Here is an 18,143-nt window from a genome sequence, read left to right on the forward strand (position 1 = left end):
ATACTGGCACTGAATGTATTTTTAACATGTAAAGGCTTAACTGGGTGACCTTTCCAGCACATCAGTCTTTAATAAAGCATTGATTAAGAGTCCCTTTAGGATCTGCTCCAGCTTGCCAGGTTCCTAAATATGGTGGAACACTCTACGCTATTCAGTGACAGGAGGGAGAATGCAAGCTATCATTTATCTGGGAAATGAGAAATTGCCAAAATCCCTGAACGTATCATTGAGCACTGATACTATCCAAACACATCTCTCATTGAAAAAAAGGTTTGGCAGACCTTCTGTCTCTTAGAAACTATAAAGCCATAGCATACACTCTGAGACAGATTTAATCCATTTCCCTCAAGCCCTATCATGTTATTGTCTCAAAGGAGAATGCCCGTCTCTTTATAAAAATAATGCATGATATTAAGTCCCAAAGTGTGCTGATCCATCCTGAGACCTCTGACATAAAATACTTAACTCTTTGTGAGTTTGCTACTACAGTGTTCTGAAAAAAAGCATTGTCCCAGAAAGCAGTGATTCCTAGACTTCCAGCAGTTAGCGAGCAAAGCTATTTTGGTCCCTCTCCCTCATGGGCTGATACATTGTGCTGTGATCCCTTTGTCCATCAGAGAGACAGTACATTTTCGGCCTAATGCAACTGGACCCTTGCTAATGACAGCGAATAGCCCTGTTGGTTAGATGGCAGCAGCTGAGAACAATACTTAATGTTGACATCACTTGCTATGGGAATCTATTTCAGGTTTCTTCCTTTTATAGTGTGCTGTTGGAAATTGCTATCTTGCTCCCTAGACAAAGCACATATAAAAGCTTTGGAAGAGGAGGTTGCCCTCTGTGCTTGGGAAGCACTTCCCCTCAGACTCTTGCTTGTTTTTCAGCAAGTGCCGGCTCACCTCTGAATCCCTTAACAACATGGCACCAAAGAAGATTGAACCAAAGAAACCTGAGCCCAAAAAGCCAGAGCCTAAGAAAGATGCAGCTCCAGCTGCTAAGCCAGCTCCACCTCCGGAGCCACTGCCCGAGCCGCCCAAGGAGCCCCCATTTGACCCCAAAAGCATCACTCTCGAGTACACCCCCGACCAGATTGAGGAGTTCAAGGAGGCCTTCACCTTGTTTGACCGCACACCAACTGGAGAGATGAAGATCACATATGCGCAGTGTGGAGACGTGATGCGAGCTCTGGGCCAGAACCCTACCAATGCAGATGTGCTCAAAGTGCTTGGGAAACCACGGCCGGAGGACATGAGCACTAAAATGGTGGACTTTGAGACCTTCTTGCCAATGCTGCAACACATCTCCCGTGCAAAAGATCAAGGCAACTTTGAGGATTTTGTGGAGGGGCTCAGGGTTTTTGACAAGGAAGGCAATGGCACCATCATGGGAGCGGAGCTGCGTCATGTGCTGGCAACGCTGGGAGAGAGGATGACGGAAGACGAGGTGGACAGACTGATGGCGGGACAAGAGGATGCCAATGGGTGTATCAACTATGCCTCCTTTGTTAAGCATATTCTCTCCGGGTGAAAGGGACATTTAGCCACAAAGACTTTACCTCTGTTTCTGGATCTTTGCTTAACATTTGTCAGTTTAGAGGTGAGCATGTCACTTAGCCTGTGACATTATTTTGCTGTCCAGAGCAGCGGTTAATGTTCAATGAGAAAAAGTTGGCCTCAAGACCTATGATTAGTTCTTTTTAATAAACACTCTGAAGAATAATGAAATTCCAGAGAGATAATATGGACGTCCATAATCCTTAACAAAAAAAAACCCCTCCATTAATAAAAGAAATATAATTACAAACTGCCTCACAAATGTCATTTCAGTATACGCAACATTTACATTTGAAGAGGAAATGATGACTCATGCAGGATTGCTGATAAAAGTGCTCATTCAACTTTTCACATCAACTGTGTTAATGTGATTAGGGGAAAGTATTGTTGGGAGACGAAAAAACAAATAGGATTTGGCTCCATCTGAAAATAGAACAGATTTGATTCTATTCTACTTTACACAAAGACTGTTTGAATGAGCGTGCTTGTCATTGTGCTTGAGGGGCAGCTGCTGTGGATCAAGATATATACTCCCACATGCTGGACACACACACACACACACACACACACAGTTCCCTTTGACAACTACAAGACAGGTGCTCCAAGGACAGGCCCTCACCTCTGTTGCACTGGCTGACAGAGTGATTTGTGTTGGCTTTTTAAAGCAAAAGCTTCAAACTAGCATTATCATATTCAGTGAACAGTGTATAAATAATGTGTTTAAGTCTTAAGTGTTGTTAAGCTTTTTATATTTTAGCAGAGAATAGTGAACTGCACTTTGTAAGTGCTCATCAATAAGACTGCAGCCACCTCATACCACTTAAACAGATCAGTACATCAACTTATTCATGTCTCATTCACTTCAACAACAGTGGAATAGACATATTCACACTATAAAACAGAAAAGCTTTTAAACATGCATTAAGCACTTTTTGACCACCAGGGTGCAAAAAGGATACATGAATTAGATTGCTACATGTTCAGTTTTCTTTAAAAGTCAATTGTGCTCTTTGCGCTCGCCATCGTTTTGAATAGGGAGCATACATTTGGGTTGCGCAAGTTCATGTGGTAGAAACACAGATGGCCATGATTCAAAGCTTTGGTGAGAGCTGTTGAAACTCAACCACATGGACCAGTGAGCTGAAAGCGGTTGAAAGCTGAAAAAGAAAAGAAAAAAAAAAAGCTGAGTGTTTTCACTCACAGTGAAGTTGACAGTACTGCAAACCCACATCATGAGAAGTCTCTTATTCAATGTCAAAATCAGACAGAGAGTTGTGAAAAAAAAAAAAAAAGTTACAAGGTTGTTTGTGTAGTTTGGAATTTGAAGTTTAAAGCAACTGGAGTACAGCATCTCTCTTTTTGCAACTTGCATTCAATAGTTCAACAGCTGTCATCAGTATTCAGACCTGTGGTGCAATGTTGTGCCATACCATACAAGTCAATCATGCATCAGATCCATTGTATCCCTGCCATGCAGTGGTAACCATTAAGGTCAGCTGGTAGGACTATTACAATTTGTATGGAATCAGATTTTTTCATTAAAACCTGAAATTTTTAAAAACTAAAAATTACACTAAAACAAGCAGTTGTTTTTTAATAATGTATATATGCAGCAGTGGGAAGTGAGGACAAGAGATGAACCCCTCCTGGACTGACAACAAATGCAGAAGACAATTTGCATGTGAACTCAGAGGGTGAGAAACACACAGAGGAAATGAAATTATTAGCTGCTAAAAACAAACAAAATACAAAAGGGCATCTCTCCTTTTGAGTTATTTGTTTTAACCCAGTTCAAGCTTTCCTGATTTATTTGGTGCATCAATTTGGAGCAGTGAATCATTACACTTCAAATAAAAACACAATTTTCTACAGGATGATCCGTTAAGCTCTACGTGCGCGTCTGTGCTTTGGAAACATTTGGCCTTGTTAAAAGTTTCCCAGCACTATCTTGAAGACTGAAAGCCTGAACTTAATGAATTAGGTGGATCAATTAAACAAAGACGGAATCAAACGTTACAGGTAGGGGCAAAGAGGGTCTTACTTCGAGCCTGGGAGGAATTGTTGCTGGATGCAAGACATTGGTAAGACCCAACACAACTCAGAACCAACAAAAACAAATAAACTAATGCAAAATCAGTAAATAATCTAGTTTGTGAGATAAAAACAACCTGCATGAATTCTTAACTCATGCCATCTGTAACCTATAGACAATCTTAACAATAAACTGCCATCCACCTCTGTGTCCTTCCGAAGCTGCGAAAATATAATTGGAAATTCATACATTGTAAACCTCACAATGGATTATACAAGTGCACAGTTCATAAAGCCTACCTGACCTCCATCAATAGCAGCATTTTATATTGTGATAACTGCCACAGCAATAAACTATCAAATCCAAGTCTTCTTTTCACTGTTTGAGCATTTGCTATTATATAGTGCTGATTAAGTTTGCTGGATTATATTGTCATAGATATTTAAACTTAATTTTATCTCATTTCACTTCACATAGTGTGATGGATAAGATGGTCTGCTAATGATGACAACAAAATGTGAGAAAGGTATAATGTATTTAAAATATCACAACTGAATTTAGCATTTTGAGTACATATTTTTCATCTTACCTATAGTGCTATTTATCAGTCTAGGGTCTCTTGGTGTGTGTTGCCAAGTGTTGGAGTGTTGAGCAGTTTCGTGTAGGATCTACTTCCTTTTTACTGAACTACACCCATCAACTATATCACCATGCAGAAGCAAGCATGCATCTACCTAGCACCATGGGTCTCTTATCCATGAGTAGATGTACACTTCCTTCTGTGTGGTGATGTGGTTGGCAGGTGTAGTTTGGTAAAAAGAGAATTAGGGACCCACCTGTATGGATTTTTTTTTTTTTTTACTGATAATTACCTGCTTCTCATGGTTTACAATACAGTAACTAATAATTTCACATTTTTGTATTTTAAAAAGAAGTGTATAACTTGTAGTTCATGTACACATGCGGGTAAGAAAGGCTAAGATGTAGTGAGAAAATATGGATGATTTGATATCCCATAGTCTAATCAAATCAAACTGACGTCACTATTGCGAACGCAACAAAAACAAAGAACAGTTCTGACCCTTCATACCTGCCAACATTAGAGATGAGAGACATGAGAGATTTTCTGGGGTGTTGTCAAATGGCCTACCCTCAACACCCCTGCCCTCATATAACCCTACACTACGCATGAAGATAATAAATACCAGGATGTGAAAGTGAAATAACTCTTACGGCCTGTCCCAGTACCCCCCTCAGCCCTACCCCCTGGCCCTGCCCCTACATTTGCGCTTTCCTGCGAGGGGTAGTGGGTATGAAACTAGCCCTTCAGATGCTGACTTGCCAACGAGGGGTAGACGTCGCCATGGCTACCACCCAGCAAGAGACAGGGAAAAAAGTTAATACATAGCTAACGTTACCGTCGTCAGGTTGCTTGTTAGCTAGCTAGCTCACACTATCTGGCGTCTGTCATCTGTCCTGTTCTGCAAAATTGTCGGACTTTTCACATTACGATAACACGCCAGCTAGTATAACTATGCTGCCTCATAATGTTAGCTGGTTAGCTAGCTAGCAGAAGTCCCCTGTTGTCTGTCGTTCATCAAACGAAGCATGATGAATGCGGCAAATGCGATCGGTAGGATGAATGAGACTCCATTGTAGATGCCGGTTGGAAATGTAGATGGCTCGCAGCTTCCTGTTTAAAATATTTACGTATGCATGAGCGTAACCGACACGGTGAGTGGTGTCCCAATTCCTAGGGAAAGATTTCTACCCCTACCCCTTGTTGCTTCATTTTGAGGGCCAAGGGGTAGTGGGCAAGGGCAAGGGGTAGGGCCAAGAGCCAAGGGGTAGTGGGCAAGGGCTAGGGGTAGGGCCAAGGGCTAAGGGGTAGTGGACAAGGTGGGGTATTGGGATTGGGCCTGATTCAGTATTAAACTATGAAGCCCATCTGGTGTGTCAGTAAAGTGTATAAATTACACTGCAGAGTGGAGTCTCCAGGAACAGAGACAAACACTGACAGCTGACTCATATGAACGGTTTGAACGTGCAGTGGCAGGTCCAAGTTACATCTGGTGTATGAAATGTTATATATCGTCACGCTGCATTTGTATACACACACAAAGGCACAGTGTCACCGTCCCACTGCTGCTAATTAGCTTGTGCTAACACTCTGGAGACAGTCCTTCACTGCTGCGTCTAACCCTTTTACGGCTGTAGGAAGTTTGTTGGTCTGGTGGGGTGTCTGATGGTCTGAGATCAGACCCCTGGCACCTTCCTGTTGTCCTCTTCTGGAACTATGAAAGATGTCCACACTGCGACATGTTTTGCCCTCTACACAGTGTGCTTGTTCTTCTATTCTGTGTTTATTGGCAGCTCGCAAACCAAGTTTAAAAGTACATGTACTCCACCCACTGTGTTGGGTGTGTAGATGCTTTCCTTGTTAAGTCAATGAAAGCAGTCTGGCTTTGTATTTCGGCTCTCTTTACTGCCTATAATTCTAATTATTGGAATAATGCATGATGATAAAAATGTCCCATTATCGGCTGATAATTTATCAGTTTTATATTGTGCATCCCTAAAGAAAATAGTTCCTACACAACACTGCTCACAACAAGGTCTGTGGATTATCTTGAGTAACTGAGTCATGGTTTCTGGGAAGAGACATCACCTTTGAGTTGTTCAAATGTATTTCTTGGTGCTTGGAGCACCACAAGCCATCTAGTGCCATCTATTTCAATTATATTCAGGAGAAGACAGACATCTCCACAGCCAATATCTCCAACACTTGGCAACCCACACCAAAACAATTTAGACTGATAAATAGATTTTTGATTTTGGGATGAACTGTCCCTTAAACACTTCCACACCTGCATGTATTATATATATATTATATATTTTAATGCACTTTCATGCTACTCCAGTATATTTTTCTTCTAAACTAGGCACTTCCCACCTTAGTCATTTCCTTTTTTTGCTTGTTTTGAAGACAGTACTGTATCGCAGCAGTCTCGACTACAACCACTTACTCCCCTACTGTAAATTACTGTGGCTTGACACGTAACCAGTGTGCGTTTGAATGTGAAGACAGCCTGTGAGCGCACTCGCCTGTCAGCTCAGCCTGCAGCATGGCTCAGTGTTGTTGGCTCCCGGTACTGTTGTTGATTACATTACTTTTTACTTTCATTTTGTACTGTAAGTCAGCATAAAATCATCAACTTATTATACATACACTGTATCCAATATGCATATGCATAATGTATGTTGTAGTATTTTCACTTAAGGCTGATTTACATTTACATGAAACTGCTGGAGTAATTTCTCCTCCCCCCCTGTGGACTGTAGGAAAGTAGTTGTTGCGCTGATGAGAGATAATGGGGACCAAATAAGAAAAACAAATGACCAATTTTCTGTTACCAATATACATATATATATATATATATATATATATATATATAGTGTATATAATTAAATGTGTGTAATAAAAGCCTTGCAGCAAAGTACTGATTATGCATTTTCCCATGAAGCAAACACAGGAAGTACTCACTTGCAGTCACCGAGAGAGGCTTTTTCCTGGGTTAGTTTTGTCAGCATCTTTACATTACTTTTTGCCAATTTTGGCTCAGTTTTACTTGTGATATGTAAATGAAATGCCAAAAAGCCAAAGTTTATTTTAAACCATTTATTTTTCCAGTGAATTAACAACTGGATCTGAATCTGTGATAGCACTTTAAATACATGTGTTTAGAAGCTATTTTTGGCTTACTGTAGAAGGAGTAGAAAGATGCAGCTAAATAGGCAGAAGTGGCACTTACTCTATGCAGCTGTCAAGTACATGCAAAGGAGGTTCTAAGTGCACTGGGCATCCAGCTCCATACCCGGTTGAGAGCCAGCCAGTAATTTAGACCCATCGTGATTAATCAGCAGCTGTTAGCTTTAAAGTCCTTTGTCAAATATGTGGGTCTGGTGGCTGAGAGGCTCCACCAGCTTGTGTACATAAGTTTTAATTTTCCTTTTGCAGAGCGTTTTCTGTACAAATAATGGACACGACATGATAAATGTTTATTGAGTGCGTGTAGAGGTGATGCCTCTACTGTGATTTTCACAGCCATGGTTTGTGCAATTGTTGTTTTAGAGTGCATTATATGAAAATGTCAGCTATATAAACTGCTCTCTGCATGGCTCCAGCAGCCCAGGTGGCAGCATAAACCACCACACTACACACACACACACACACACACACACACACACACACATGCTCACACTGAAATATCAAGTGGCAGTATTTCGTGTCATTTAAAGTGGCAATTTGTGAGATCCTCATATTTTGCCAAGGGCAACAAGCAGTGCTCGGTGCCAAGCAGTTATTGCTGTAGCAATCTTACACTGTACCTTATTTTGGGTGTCAAAATGTCTAATGAGTACTGAGTTGTCTCTTAACTTGAATTTTAATTTTCGGCACTGGTCTTGTCACGGTTGTTTTCCCTCTGCCAGAAACGCAACACATTCCATTGTTGGAAAGGATTTTTCATGAGGAAGATAACAGCAAATATAAACCTTTCATGAGCGGCAGATTGTCACTTTAGCATCCATTGATAACAGCGAGAAGTGAAAGAGGCATTTATCTTTTCTCCTGCAGTATTCTGGGAACATGAGCTGTTTCATTTAAGATTTTTTTTTTTTTTTTATGTCCAGTTTAACACTCTTTAGCTCAGCAAGTTACAAATTACCATGAGAGTAATGACAAAGATGAATGGCAACCTTGATTATAAAACAACCGGGAGTCAAAGAAGTTGTGCCAAGGTCAAGATCAACCAGCATCATTTGTTGGCAGCCCATCATTTTTCATGGGGAGCAACAAATTCACCACTCTCTATTAAGGATAGATGAACTCATCTCATTACTACATTTACTAAAGGAGTCTGACCGGAGCAGGTCTCATTTATGGATGAGGCCTGATATTGTGTGGGAAAAAATCCCTCATATACGCCATAAAGGAGTCATTCCCAACCCATAAGCTACAAACCCTATCAAGTCTTAAACATTTGTTCAATACATAATGAAATTGCTACAGTAATGGCATGTCCACACCAAACCCGAAGCATATTTTTTGTGCGGCATTGATTACATATGAAGTCAATGCAAAGACGAATATTTGTGGCCAGCGACATAAATGACAAGTATGTGAAATTTGCATATTCGTGCAAAATTGACGTTACAGACGAACTTATCACTGTCAGTTTCTGTGACTCAATGTCAGTACTGTGCAGAGACAGAACAAAAACGGGTGGGTCGGGAGAACAGTTGCAATAGCATGAGATTTTCATGGTATGATGACCATCTCAGAAAATATCAGAGTTTCATGGTGTCATGATTTTTATCATTAATATCAGTTACAAGGATTGGAGTAGGTGTAAGTCTGACTGAGAGTCGGGGAGGAAGGAAATGTACGCTTATAGGTGGAATTCTCCGAGCAGTTAGATTTTTTTTTTCAATACCATAAATAAGCAAATGTATACTTACATAAAATCTGCCAATTTTCATACCACAGTAAACGGTTTCATGGTATACCTCTGCAACCCTAGCTGGGTGAAGCCATAGCACTACATGGTAAGTTCTAAAAATATGAAATTGTGTTGCCTTACTTGCAATTTGCCTCTAAGCATTAGGCCTAGAGTGTTTTAAGTTGGTCTTTTATTGTGAAAGGTAAAAAAAAAAAGGGACGAATGCTGTATTGGACTACCAGGCCCATCCACTCCTGGATGAGTTTGAGCTTTGCCCTCCGGATGTCATTACAGGGCACCTGTTAGGAGGACCAAAAAATTTCACATCTCCTCCATCCCAAGTGCCACCAATGTACTTAAAGGGATAGTGCACCCAAAAATGAAAATTCAGCCATTATCCACTCACCCATATGCTGACGGAGGCTCAGGTGAAGTTTTAGAGTCCTCACAACACTTAAGGAGATCCGAGGGAGAAGTGGGTAGCAGCACAACTCCACACCTAATGGCTGACGGCAACGCAGATTAAAACCTCCAAGAACACAGAATTGAAATCATAAAATATCTTCATACTGCTCGTTCGTAGTGATCCAAGTGTCCTGAAGCCCCGAAATAAAAAGTTGTTTGGAAAAACGTCATTTGAATTCTGTTTCTAGCCTCGTTGTAGCCTGTAGCTCTACCTGCCTCTCTGTGGACCGTGCTCACGTATGCGCGCTTGCACACGAGATGAGCAAAAGCACGTGAACACAGATGAAGGCGGTGCTGATGTCTCACGGTTGTGATGCCAGTTGTGCTGCTACCCACTTCCCCCTCAGATCTCTGTAAGTGTTGCGAGAACTCTAAAACTTCACCAGAGCCTCCCTCGGCATATGGGTGAGTAGATAATGGCTGGATTTTCATTTTTCGGTGCACTATCCCTTTAATAGCAAATAGTACTCTGGTTGTTTTCTGTACACTTCTTTTGCGCACTTGCACTTTACACTCTTGTACAGTACATGACTGAATCCAAATGTCTGGACTTCGCTGCACATGCAAGTTTCTGGGAAGTCTGAGAGTGCTGAGGGTTGCCAAATCCACAATTCAGCCAGTCCTCAAGGGACCTAAAGCAGGCTTCCAGAGACTTCCAGAGAGTCCACTTGGGGTGCAGACTTCAGCAGACTTCAATTATTTAATTACCCCAAATTTTTGTTTGTTTTTTCCAATAGCCGAATAAAAATCTTATGAATGTGTCTGTAAAACAGTTATTGTAGCCTATTAAAACAACACTTGAATGGTGTAGGCCAGAAATAATATTCAACAACATCATGATATAGAGATATGTGGGAATACAGGCTGTAGAGGGGAATCAAAATACATTGTATTATTGCTGCCTACCCTGTAGGCTGCACAGTGTAATGCCAGATATAAAGGATAAAAAGATCTTCTGATCTAACCAACAGGCGTACCAGATTTATTTAATCATAACCCAGTCCTTATTTACAGACATATCTGTATTTAAATGTCTTCAGTCTATATGTTGTACAGAATTGTATTTTGTTCACTCACAAAACAACAATACATGGGATTTATATCTTGTTATCTGCAAGGACAGATGAGCAGACAGAATATGCAGGCAGTTACAATAATTGTAATCATTACGCGAGGTCTCTGCCCTCGCAGACTTTACATGATGACAGTGAACTTGTTACAGTATGTACGACTGTAGTCCGCGAGGGCTCAGTCTGCAAGTCCAAAGGGGGGACATTTGGATTCAGCCCATTTGTAGCCTACTTGGTATGGTATGAATTTCCATTTCCCTGCTTGAGTGCTGCTCATTTTTTGTATCGATATGTTGTTGATCATGTCCTTTGTATTTTTATGTGAGCCCTGGCTGCAAAACAAATATCCCCAAAGACGGATGATAAAGTCTCACCTTAAACCTTGAAACCAAAGTGCTACCATGGGCAATATAAAATATGATTAAGGTTCTTGCCATCTTGGTTGCTGGTTCAGAGCAAAGAGCCCCTTGTTCACTTTTTTCAGTTAAATCCAGTGATTGGTTTTAATTCGTTATGAACCAAGACAACACGAACGTTAGCACTGCCTTCCTCAGTTAGTTAGCACAGCCATTAGCACAGCTGTTAAGTGTGAATATTTGCCAGTTGCAAAATATTCCAAAGAAGAACCCAGCGGCAGTAGAGCATGAATAACGCAAGGCCAAAATTTTGCCTTCAGTGTGAACACACCTTAAGTGCTCAGTGGGCAAGAATCGTTTTCATGTAGACACTTCATACTAGCCACAATTTAATTATTTCAAGCCTAATATTTACCTTCAAGATCCACATGAGCCCATTGTCTCAGCTCTTCTTCTCAAGACTTCCAGCTCCCAAGTGATTTGCAGTCTTCTCTTAGCAGGCGCTAATGAATAATAACAAGTTAACACTGCTATCCATGTCTTCACTTGCAAGTGAAAGCAGTTAGAAATCAATATAGTTAATTGTTTTTGGATGTGAGCACCATCAACTAATTCCCTCGAGGGTTCCCTTGAGAAAGCTTTCAAAAATAGTATTGCTACTCCCACGCGCCAAGCAATTCGTGTTGCAGATTTCTGAAACTTTGTGTACTATCATCATGGAAATCAGCAGCCCCTGAACAGCTCATACTGTCATTGTGATGCACAACACCACCAAGCTTGTTAGCACTAATGACATTAGAGTGTGTGTGTCCTGTTGACTGATGACAGTTAAGTAATCACACCGATGCTGTGCTTAAAAGAAATTACAGCCAAGGTATGTAATGCACCACTTCTTTGGTTAAGGCTGATTTTGTCCATAAATTATAGTGGTATTCTCCTGCTGAAGCTTTTGAGCCCTTAAAACAAAACAATTAGATGGATTAATCAAACACCTGGTATTCTCTTGGGAAAAGTGCAGGCAGAATCGAGGTGTTAAGCACATCAATTAAACATTTTATAATTATTTGTTGCAATTATCCATTTTTAAATCACAACGTGCAGGTTATAAATGGCCTGCCAGTAGAAGAGTGGAGAGGAAAAATGCATTCTATGAGCAAAAATGAAAAGCTCTTTTTACTGCAGCAGATTTAGTTCTGATGGTACCATCAGTCGAAGTAGTCAAAGTATTGAAATTTAAGAATGGGTGTGAAAGCAGTGCGAGGATAAACAAGACACATTTTAAGGATTTCCTTTTTTAGACATTTAATTTTCTCTCGTGTTGATTTTTGTTACCAAACACATTGTGTGAATCATTACAGACCAAGAAATTAAACACAGATATTTCACACTGTCAGTGCAGTCTGAGGCTCCGTGATAAGCCTTTTGTACAATGTCCTTTACAGCACACGACAGACGAAGCAAAGCCTGTATATAATATACAGCCTCACAGCCGCTTTCATTACCGTTCACTCAACACGTGCAGTGTCCAGGGATCAATACTTCTTCACCTTGTGCAGTACAGATGCCAGATCACATGCAGCTCCAAGGGCAATAATGAGGAGAGCGAGTGCTTGAGCTAGTTTCTCACAAACATGTGAGTCTATAACATTCAGACTGATGTGTTTGAGACAGTGATACACATACAAAGAGTTGCATACAAAAAAGTCACAAAGGAATAAGCAGCAGTTAGTTCTAAACATTGAGATCAACTCAATGTAAGTATCCTGTGAGAGTGCTGTAGAATTTACTTTTGGTTTCATTCAGTTTAACTTAAAATACAAATAAAAAAGAAAATTGCTGTTGGTTTATATAGTTTTCTCTTAGAACAGGAAAGTTCTCCCTTAGTGCAGAATGTTAAATTCTTGTGAAACATAATTTTGCACCCTGGCCCTCCTCAGAGTGCAAAAATAAAACTTGGAAAGTAACTGAATGACTATTCTCTCACTGCCAGACCTATCGCCACACTTCGTTTTAGCGCTGTGCCAACGCTTTAGAAAGTTCTGGCTGAACCCATTATGATTCCACACTAAGGAAATAGAGAAAAAAAAAATCAAAACCAAAAAAAACAAAAAACTGTAGAGTTCATTTGCACAAGCGGTTAAGAGCCATTCTGAAAAAGAATAAACCACCAGTTTGATTGACACTCCTTTGAGTGCACACTAAGGAAAACATGATTTATGCAAATTTCAAAACTCTAACACACACACACACACACACAGAGGAAAAAATAAATAAATAAAACCAGAGATACCTCTTTTTGCAAATGAGCTCTTCCTGGGTTGTTTGCGTTTCTTTAAACCAATCACAATCATCTTGGTTTGTGCTAAGCCCAGGATGCAGCAAAGTGACCTTGCAAAGTAGTGTCATAACACTGCAATTCTGCAAAACATCCATACATTTCATTCGTACATTTCATATGTATTATATTGTTTCTAATATGATATAATATATGAGCCGATTTGTCATTGAGAGGTGCAGGGAACCACTGTTCAGAGCCAACAAACATCAAAACTGATAATTCAGTCAGGAACACTTCAGCCAAAGAAAACTTAATTTCCATTTGCAGTATTATATTTTGCAGTATGGCTCTGTTCTGGTGCTTCTCTGCCTTTCCTAGGCCCTAACCTCTCCACGCTCCTACATGGAAAGCCTGAGGCGGAGAGAGCACACTGCTCTGCCCCTCCACGTGCAAACGAGGAAAGCCTGAGGCAGAGAGAGCAAACACCCCTGCCCTTCCATGCGCCTACATGGAAAGCCTAAGGCAGGGAGAGCAGCAGCAAAGACTCCCTGGGAACAGAACAGAGCAGCCTCAATGACAAACAGAAATGACATTAATAAGTCAGACACAACATAAAAAGGAGGAGCAATCGCAGGAGTTTTTAACCACCTGTCACTGTGTTTCAAAAGAGGACAGTGCCACAAATGTGGTTGTTTTTTGATAGAGACACCCCTGCATTTCCTGCCATGACTGTGCCATTAAAAGCTGTTGTTTTTATGGAGACATTGCTGTGTTCCTTGCCGGGGTAGTACCACAAAAAGCAGTTGTTTTTCCACTGAGACATCCCTCTTTTCGTGCTAATATCATGCCACAACATTTTTTTTACCAAGACACCCCTGCATCCTGCTAGGATTGTGCCACGGATAGCGATTGTTTTTTGCAGAGACATTGCTGTGTGTGCCACTAACCAGGTATTTTAAGTCAAACCATGATCTTTTCCTGATCATAAAAAAGTGGTTTTGTTACCTTACTTAACCACAAGTCAAGAAATGCACAGTTCAACATATCTGCAACATAACGAACAAATGTAACTTATCAGTGGTTTGCAGAAATGTAACCAACATTTATTCTGGCGAATGGCTTGTGTTAGGAGATCGCAGAAAGGAATTCCAATTCCAACTCCAAATCAGATAAGCCAATGGCAGGCTTAAAAAACACAGTCTACACTGTGTGAGTGAGACTACTGACAGACCAGATATTCCTGCAAAAATGTCATATTTTACCTTGAATTGAAAGATAACAGGGCGGCACAGTGATGTGGTGGCAGTTTCGCCTCACAGCAAGAGGGTTCCTCGTTTGATCCAGGGGTACTCCGGCTTCCCCCCACAGTCCAAAGACATGCAGATTGGGGATAGGTTAATTGGTGACTCTAAATTGTCCGTAGGTGTGAATGTGAGTGTGAATGGTTGTCTGTCCTACAATAGTCCGGTGACCCGTCCAGGCTGTACCCCGCCTCTTGCCTGATGTCAGCTGGGATAGGCTCCAGGCTCCGGTTAGAAAATGGATGGATGAAAGAGAACATGATTCAAAACCCACTTGAGTAAATACTTAACTCTCCTGCTTGTTAATTATATGTATCTATACAGTACATATTTGGTGAGAAAATAACTTAAAAGTTGCTTTTAGGGCAAAGTTTTGCAGAATGTAGAAATCTGTTATAACTTTGGGCCAGTGTTCTTCCTCTGCGCTTTATGGATTGTATGGTGTTTTGGAATTTTCCCCAGATTTCCCTAATGGTTTCCTAAAATATGTCTTAATTAGAGTGTCTCATTGCATTATAGGATGTTGAGAGGCAACAGAGAACATAATCACCAGCCTCATTTGTCTTATTAAAAGTTTTGAAATTAACTCTTGAATTTCTGAGAGAAAGCTGAGGAAAAGTTAGCGTGGAAACATAGCTGAGGCCCTTACTGGTTCATTCTCACCATTATGGCTCGGAAATGTATTAGGGTGCTTAATGAACCTGAGTGCCATCTTGTAGGCAGCAGCCCACAGCCATTTGTTCTAATTCCACACTGTATGTCGTAAAAGTGAAAGCGCAGCATTTAAATGGTTAATATGCAGATTTTTATTTGTTATTTGAACACTACAGACTATACAAGGCTGTTATGATGTTTCTCTAATGCCTCATAGGTAAATCAAGCATGAGAACAGGGTTACCACTCTGCTGTGTTTCACCTTTAAATAAAAAATCCTTCATTTGACATTTATTATTCTGGCTGGCCTATAAATAAAAATAATTTCTTGGTGAGGACAGAGTTTTTCTGCCAGTTACATGTCTGCCCATAGGGAAGGTGAGCCCTTGCCTAAACCTCCAGAGATGTCTCCTTTGCCATCCTCAGCAGCATGAGGCTATTATTTTTCTGTAGTCTGCGCTCCTCGACAAGGAGTCAACCTGACAGTCACGCTGGAACTTAAAACCTCAGCAGCTCCTATCCAAAGACAACAAGCGAAACACAAATCGGACTTGTAGGTCAGAAGTTCTCCTATCAAAATATGGATTCAAACGTTGCTTTTATTGTTTCTTTTCAGTCATTGATAAGTTTATTCAATAGCATTCTGCAGAGAGAGACAGAGGGAACAGACAGAGAGGGTTCAACCACATTTTATAAAAGTCCCTGGTTGGATTTCTAACAATTGGATGCAGTGTGAAAATGCAGTAAAATAGCTGCCAGCATTTTTTTTTCTTTTGTAGAAAATGGTGTAAAATAATTGGGCTTACAGATTCAGAGGAAAGTTTTTGATGTACCACTCATACTAAACTAACTTCAGACAATATAAAGTATATTAGAGCGCTAATTAGGCCTTCATTAGGCAAATACTAAGGTCAGTTTAAATGTGAGGAGTGTTCATTTCTGGCATAATCACTAAACTGTAATTGCTTGAGCATATTTTTTTCAGTTTATTGCTATAAATATGGTCATATTATCATCTGCATATTATTTCAAAGTTAAAAAAGTCATTATGAAACCCACAAGTGTCAACGTATTATGAACAATTACTTAAAGATGATTTCTGCCTCTCCAGGGGCCATCATGCATGTAAATGTGGATTTAATATATTTTTGCATTGCTAGGAGAAATATCAGTGAAAAGCAGTTGGAGAGCTGTATTTGACACGCTAAACACTGTGTGGATATAAATGTTAATCAGCTGCCTGTTGGCAAGTCATGGTGATTGGACCTATTCATTTCCGATTTCGTTTAATTGTAAGGATGCTACCAAACCAATTTTTCTGTGTTTGTATGTGGGTGTGCATAAATCAACACAGATATCATTTTCCAAACTGCCACGTTGTGAAACCTTTTCTGAAAGATCTGAATGTCTCTGTGTTGGGGGCCGCATAGAGACACAGCCCCCTGCTGTAACAACTTTACAGCCCACAAAGTAGCATTTCTCAGAATGTGTACGCAGAAAATGAAGCCAAACAGGGAAACATGTTGAAACCATGTGCCCTTAACATGCACGTCAATCACGGGGAATTAAGTCATTTGGCTGTACATCATATTGATGTCTTGCAGTTCTAGAGGGAAACACTTAATGTAAATCTATGTCCTGAGGTCTAATCCTAATTGAGTGTTCTAGACAGTGTTTTCCTTATTTTTTGCCGTAACTGAGAAACCATTGTAGGGATTACAGACACAGCCTCTAGCCAAAACATCTAAGTAGCACTAAGAGGAAACACTTTCTTACATTTCTCATTAAATATTGCAAATTTGCTTTGCTTCAAGTCTGCTTTGAATTGCGTCGTGAAACTGACTACATACTTTTCTTTTTTTCATTTCTGCTTCACATGTGCAGCTTATCAGTTTACAGTTGTACTCCTGACCCCGCAACAGCTACCCGACGAACCTGTGTCAAACAATTTAAGAAGATGTTTTTCAAGCAAATGAAGAAATACCAAAGTAATTATTTCAGGGAGAAAAATTAATTAATCCGCTGAAGTAGTTAGGCTTCATTACCGCAAAGAGGATGCTGATTTTTCCCCCTCCTTTTCCATGTGGAATTAATTTCTTTTGATCTGTAAGCTTTCTGAAAAATACATTAAATATCAGCATCTGTCGTAGCCACGAGGGATTCGGGAAAAAAAAACTTTCAACTGTTGAGTTCATCTCGCCAAACAGTGACGTTTGTGATGAAGTGATTTAGCTGAGAAACATCTTATAAATGTATTTGATGATGGACTGACTAGGTGGATTAAGTGGGAAGCGAGTGACAGCAGCTGTTGAAGAGACAGAGTGGACAGATGACAGATGTCCCCCACGCTGAAAACCATTTCAATCACACCTTTGTACACTTGCACTGCTTAAACGCCAAGCCAGGCCTCACACTATTTAGAGTCAAGGTTTGATTTATTGGGGAATTCAGTTTGCACAATTGCAGGCTAAGGTTGCTGCCCCGGCATCTGTGTGGAGGACCATTTGACTCTCCATTACGATCAAAGTATCTCATAATGCATCACTACTCGTGCAAAACTTTATTTGGGTTCATATTCTCCTTTTCTGTTTTGAAGATGTGTTGTTGTTCCAAACTGAACATGAAGACAAAGCATTCACCACATGGCCTGATCAAAGGCAAAGTCATGGCAAGTGTTGTTATTCTCAGCAGGTACGTGTTCTTAATCACACAATACTCTGCTTTTGTTTGCATCATTATCTGGAAATAGTTTCTGGATTCAATAATTGCCCGAGGTTCTGTCTACATGTACAGTGATATTTTTAAAAACAACAAAATAGAACAAAAAAATCTGTCCACACAACCTTTGTTTTACAAAGAATCTGTCCATAGTAGAAGGCAAAAACAACTCCAAAGGCTTGCCAGTGTTTGCCGTCTTCAGCAGTCCACCTTGT

At 40.4% G+C, this 18,143-nt stretch overlaps 1 protein-coding gene across 1 annotated transcript; it reads left to right on the forward strand.

Moving 5' to 3' along the window:
- The first annotated feature begins 824 nt into the window (after positions 1–824).
- LOC125906188 (myosin light chain 4-like) lies at positions 825–1,803 on the forward strand. Its single transcript, XM_049604651.1, has one exon. The coding sequence runs from the start codon at positions 919–921 to the stop codon at positions 1,525–1,527; it is 609 nt and encodes a 202-aa protein (XP_049460608.1). The 5' UTR covers positions 825–918; the 3' UTR covers positions 1,528–1,803.
- Positions 1,804–18,143: the final 16,340 nt, after the last annotated feature.

Source organism: Epinephelus fuscoguttatus, linkage group LG18, assembly GCF_011397635.1.
Source record: "Epinephelus fuscoguttatus linkage group LG18, E.fuscoguttatus.final_Chr_v1".
NCBI lineage: Eukaryota > Metazoa > Chordata > Actinopteri > Perciformes > Serranidae > Epinephelus > Epinephelus fuscoguttatus.

Excerpts from the sequence above, each read along its gene's own strand:
- LOC125906188 (XM_049604651.1), top strand. The coding sequence starts at position 919 with ATGGCACCAAAGAAGATTGAACCAAAGAAACCTGAGCCCAAAAAGCCA.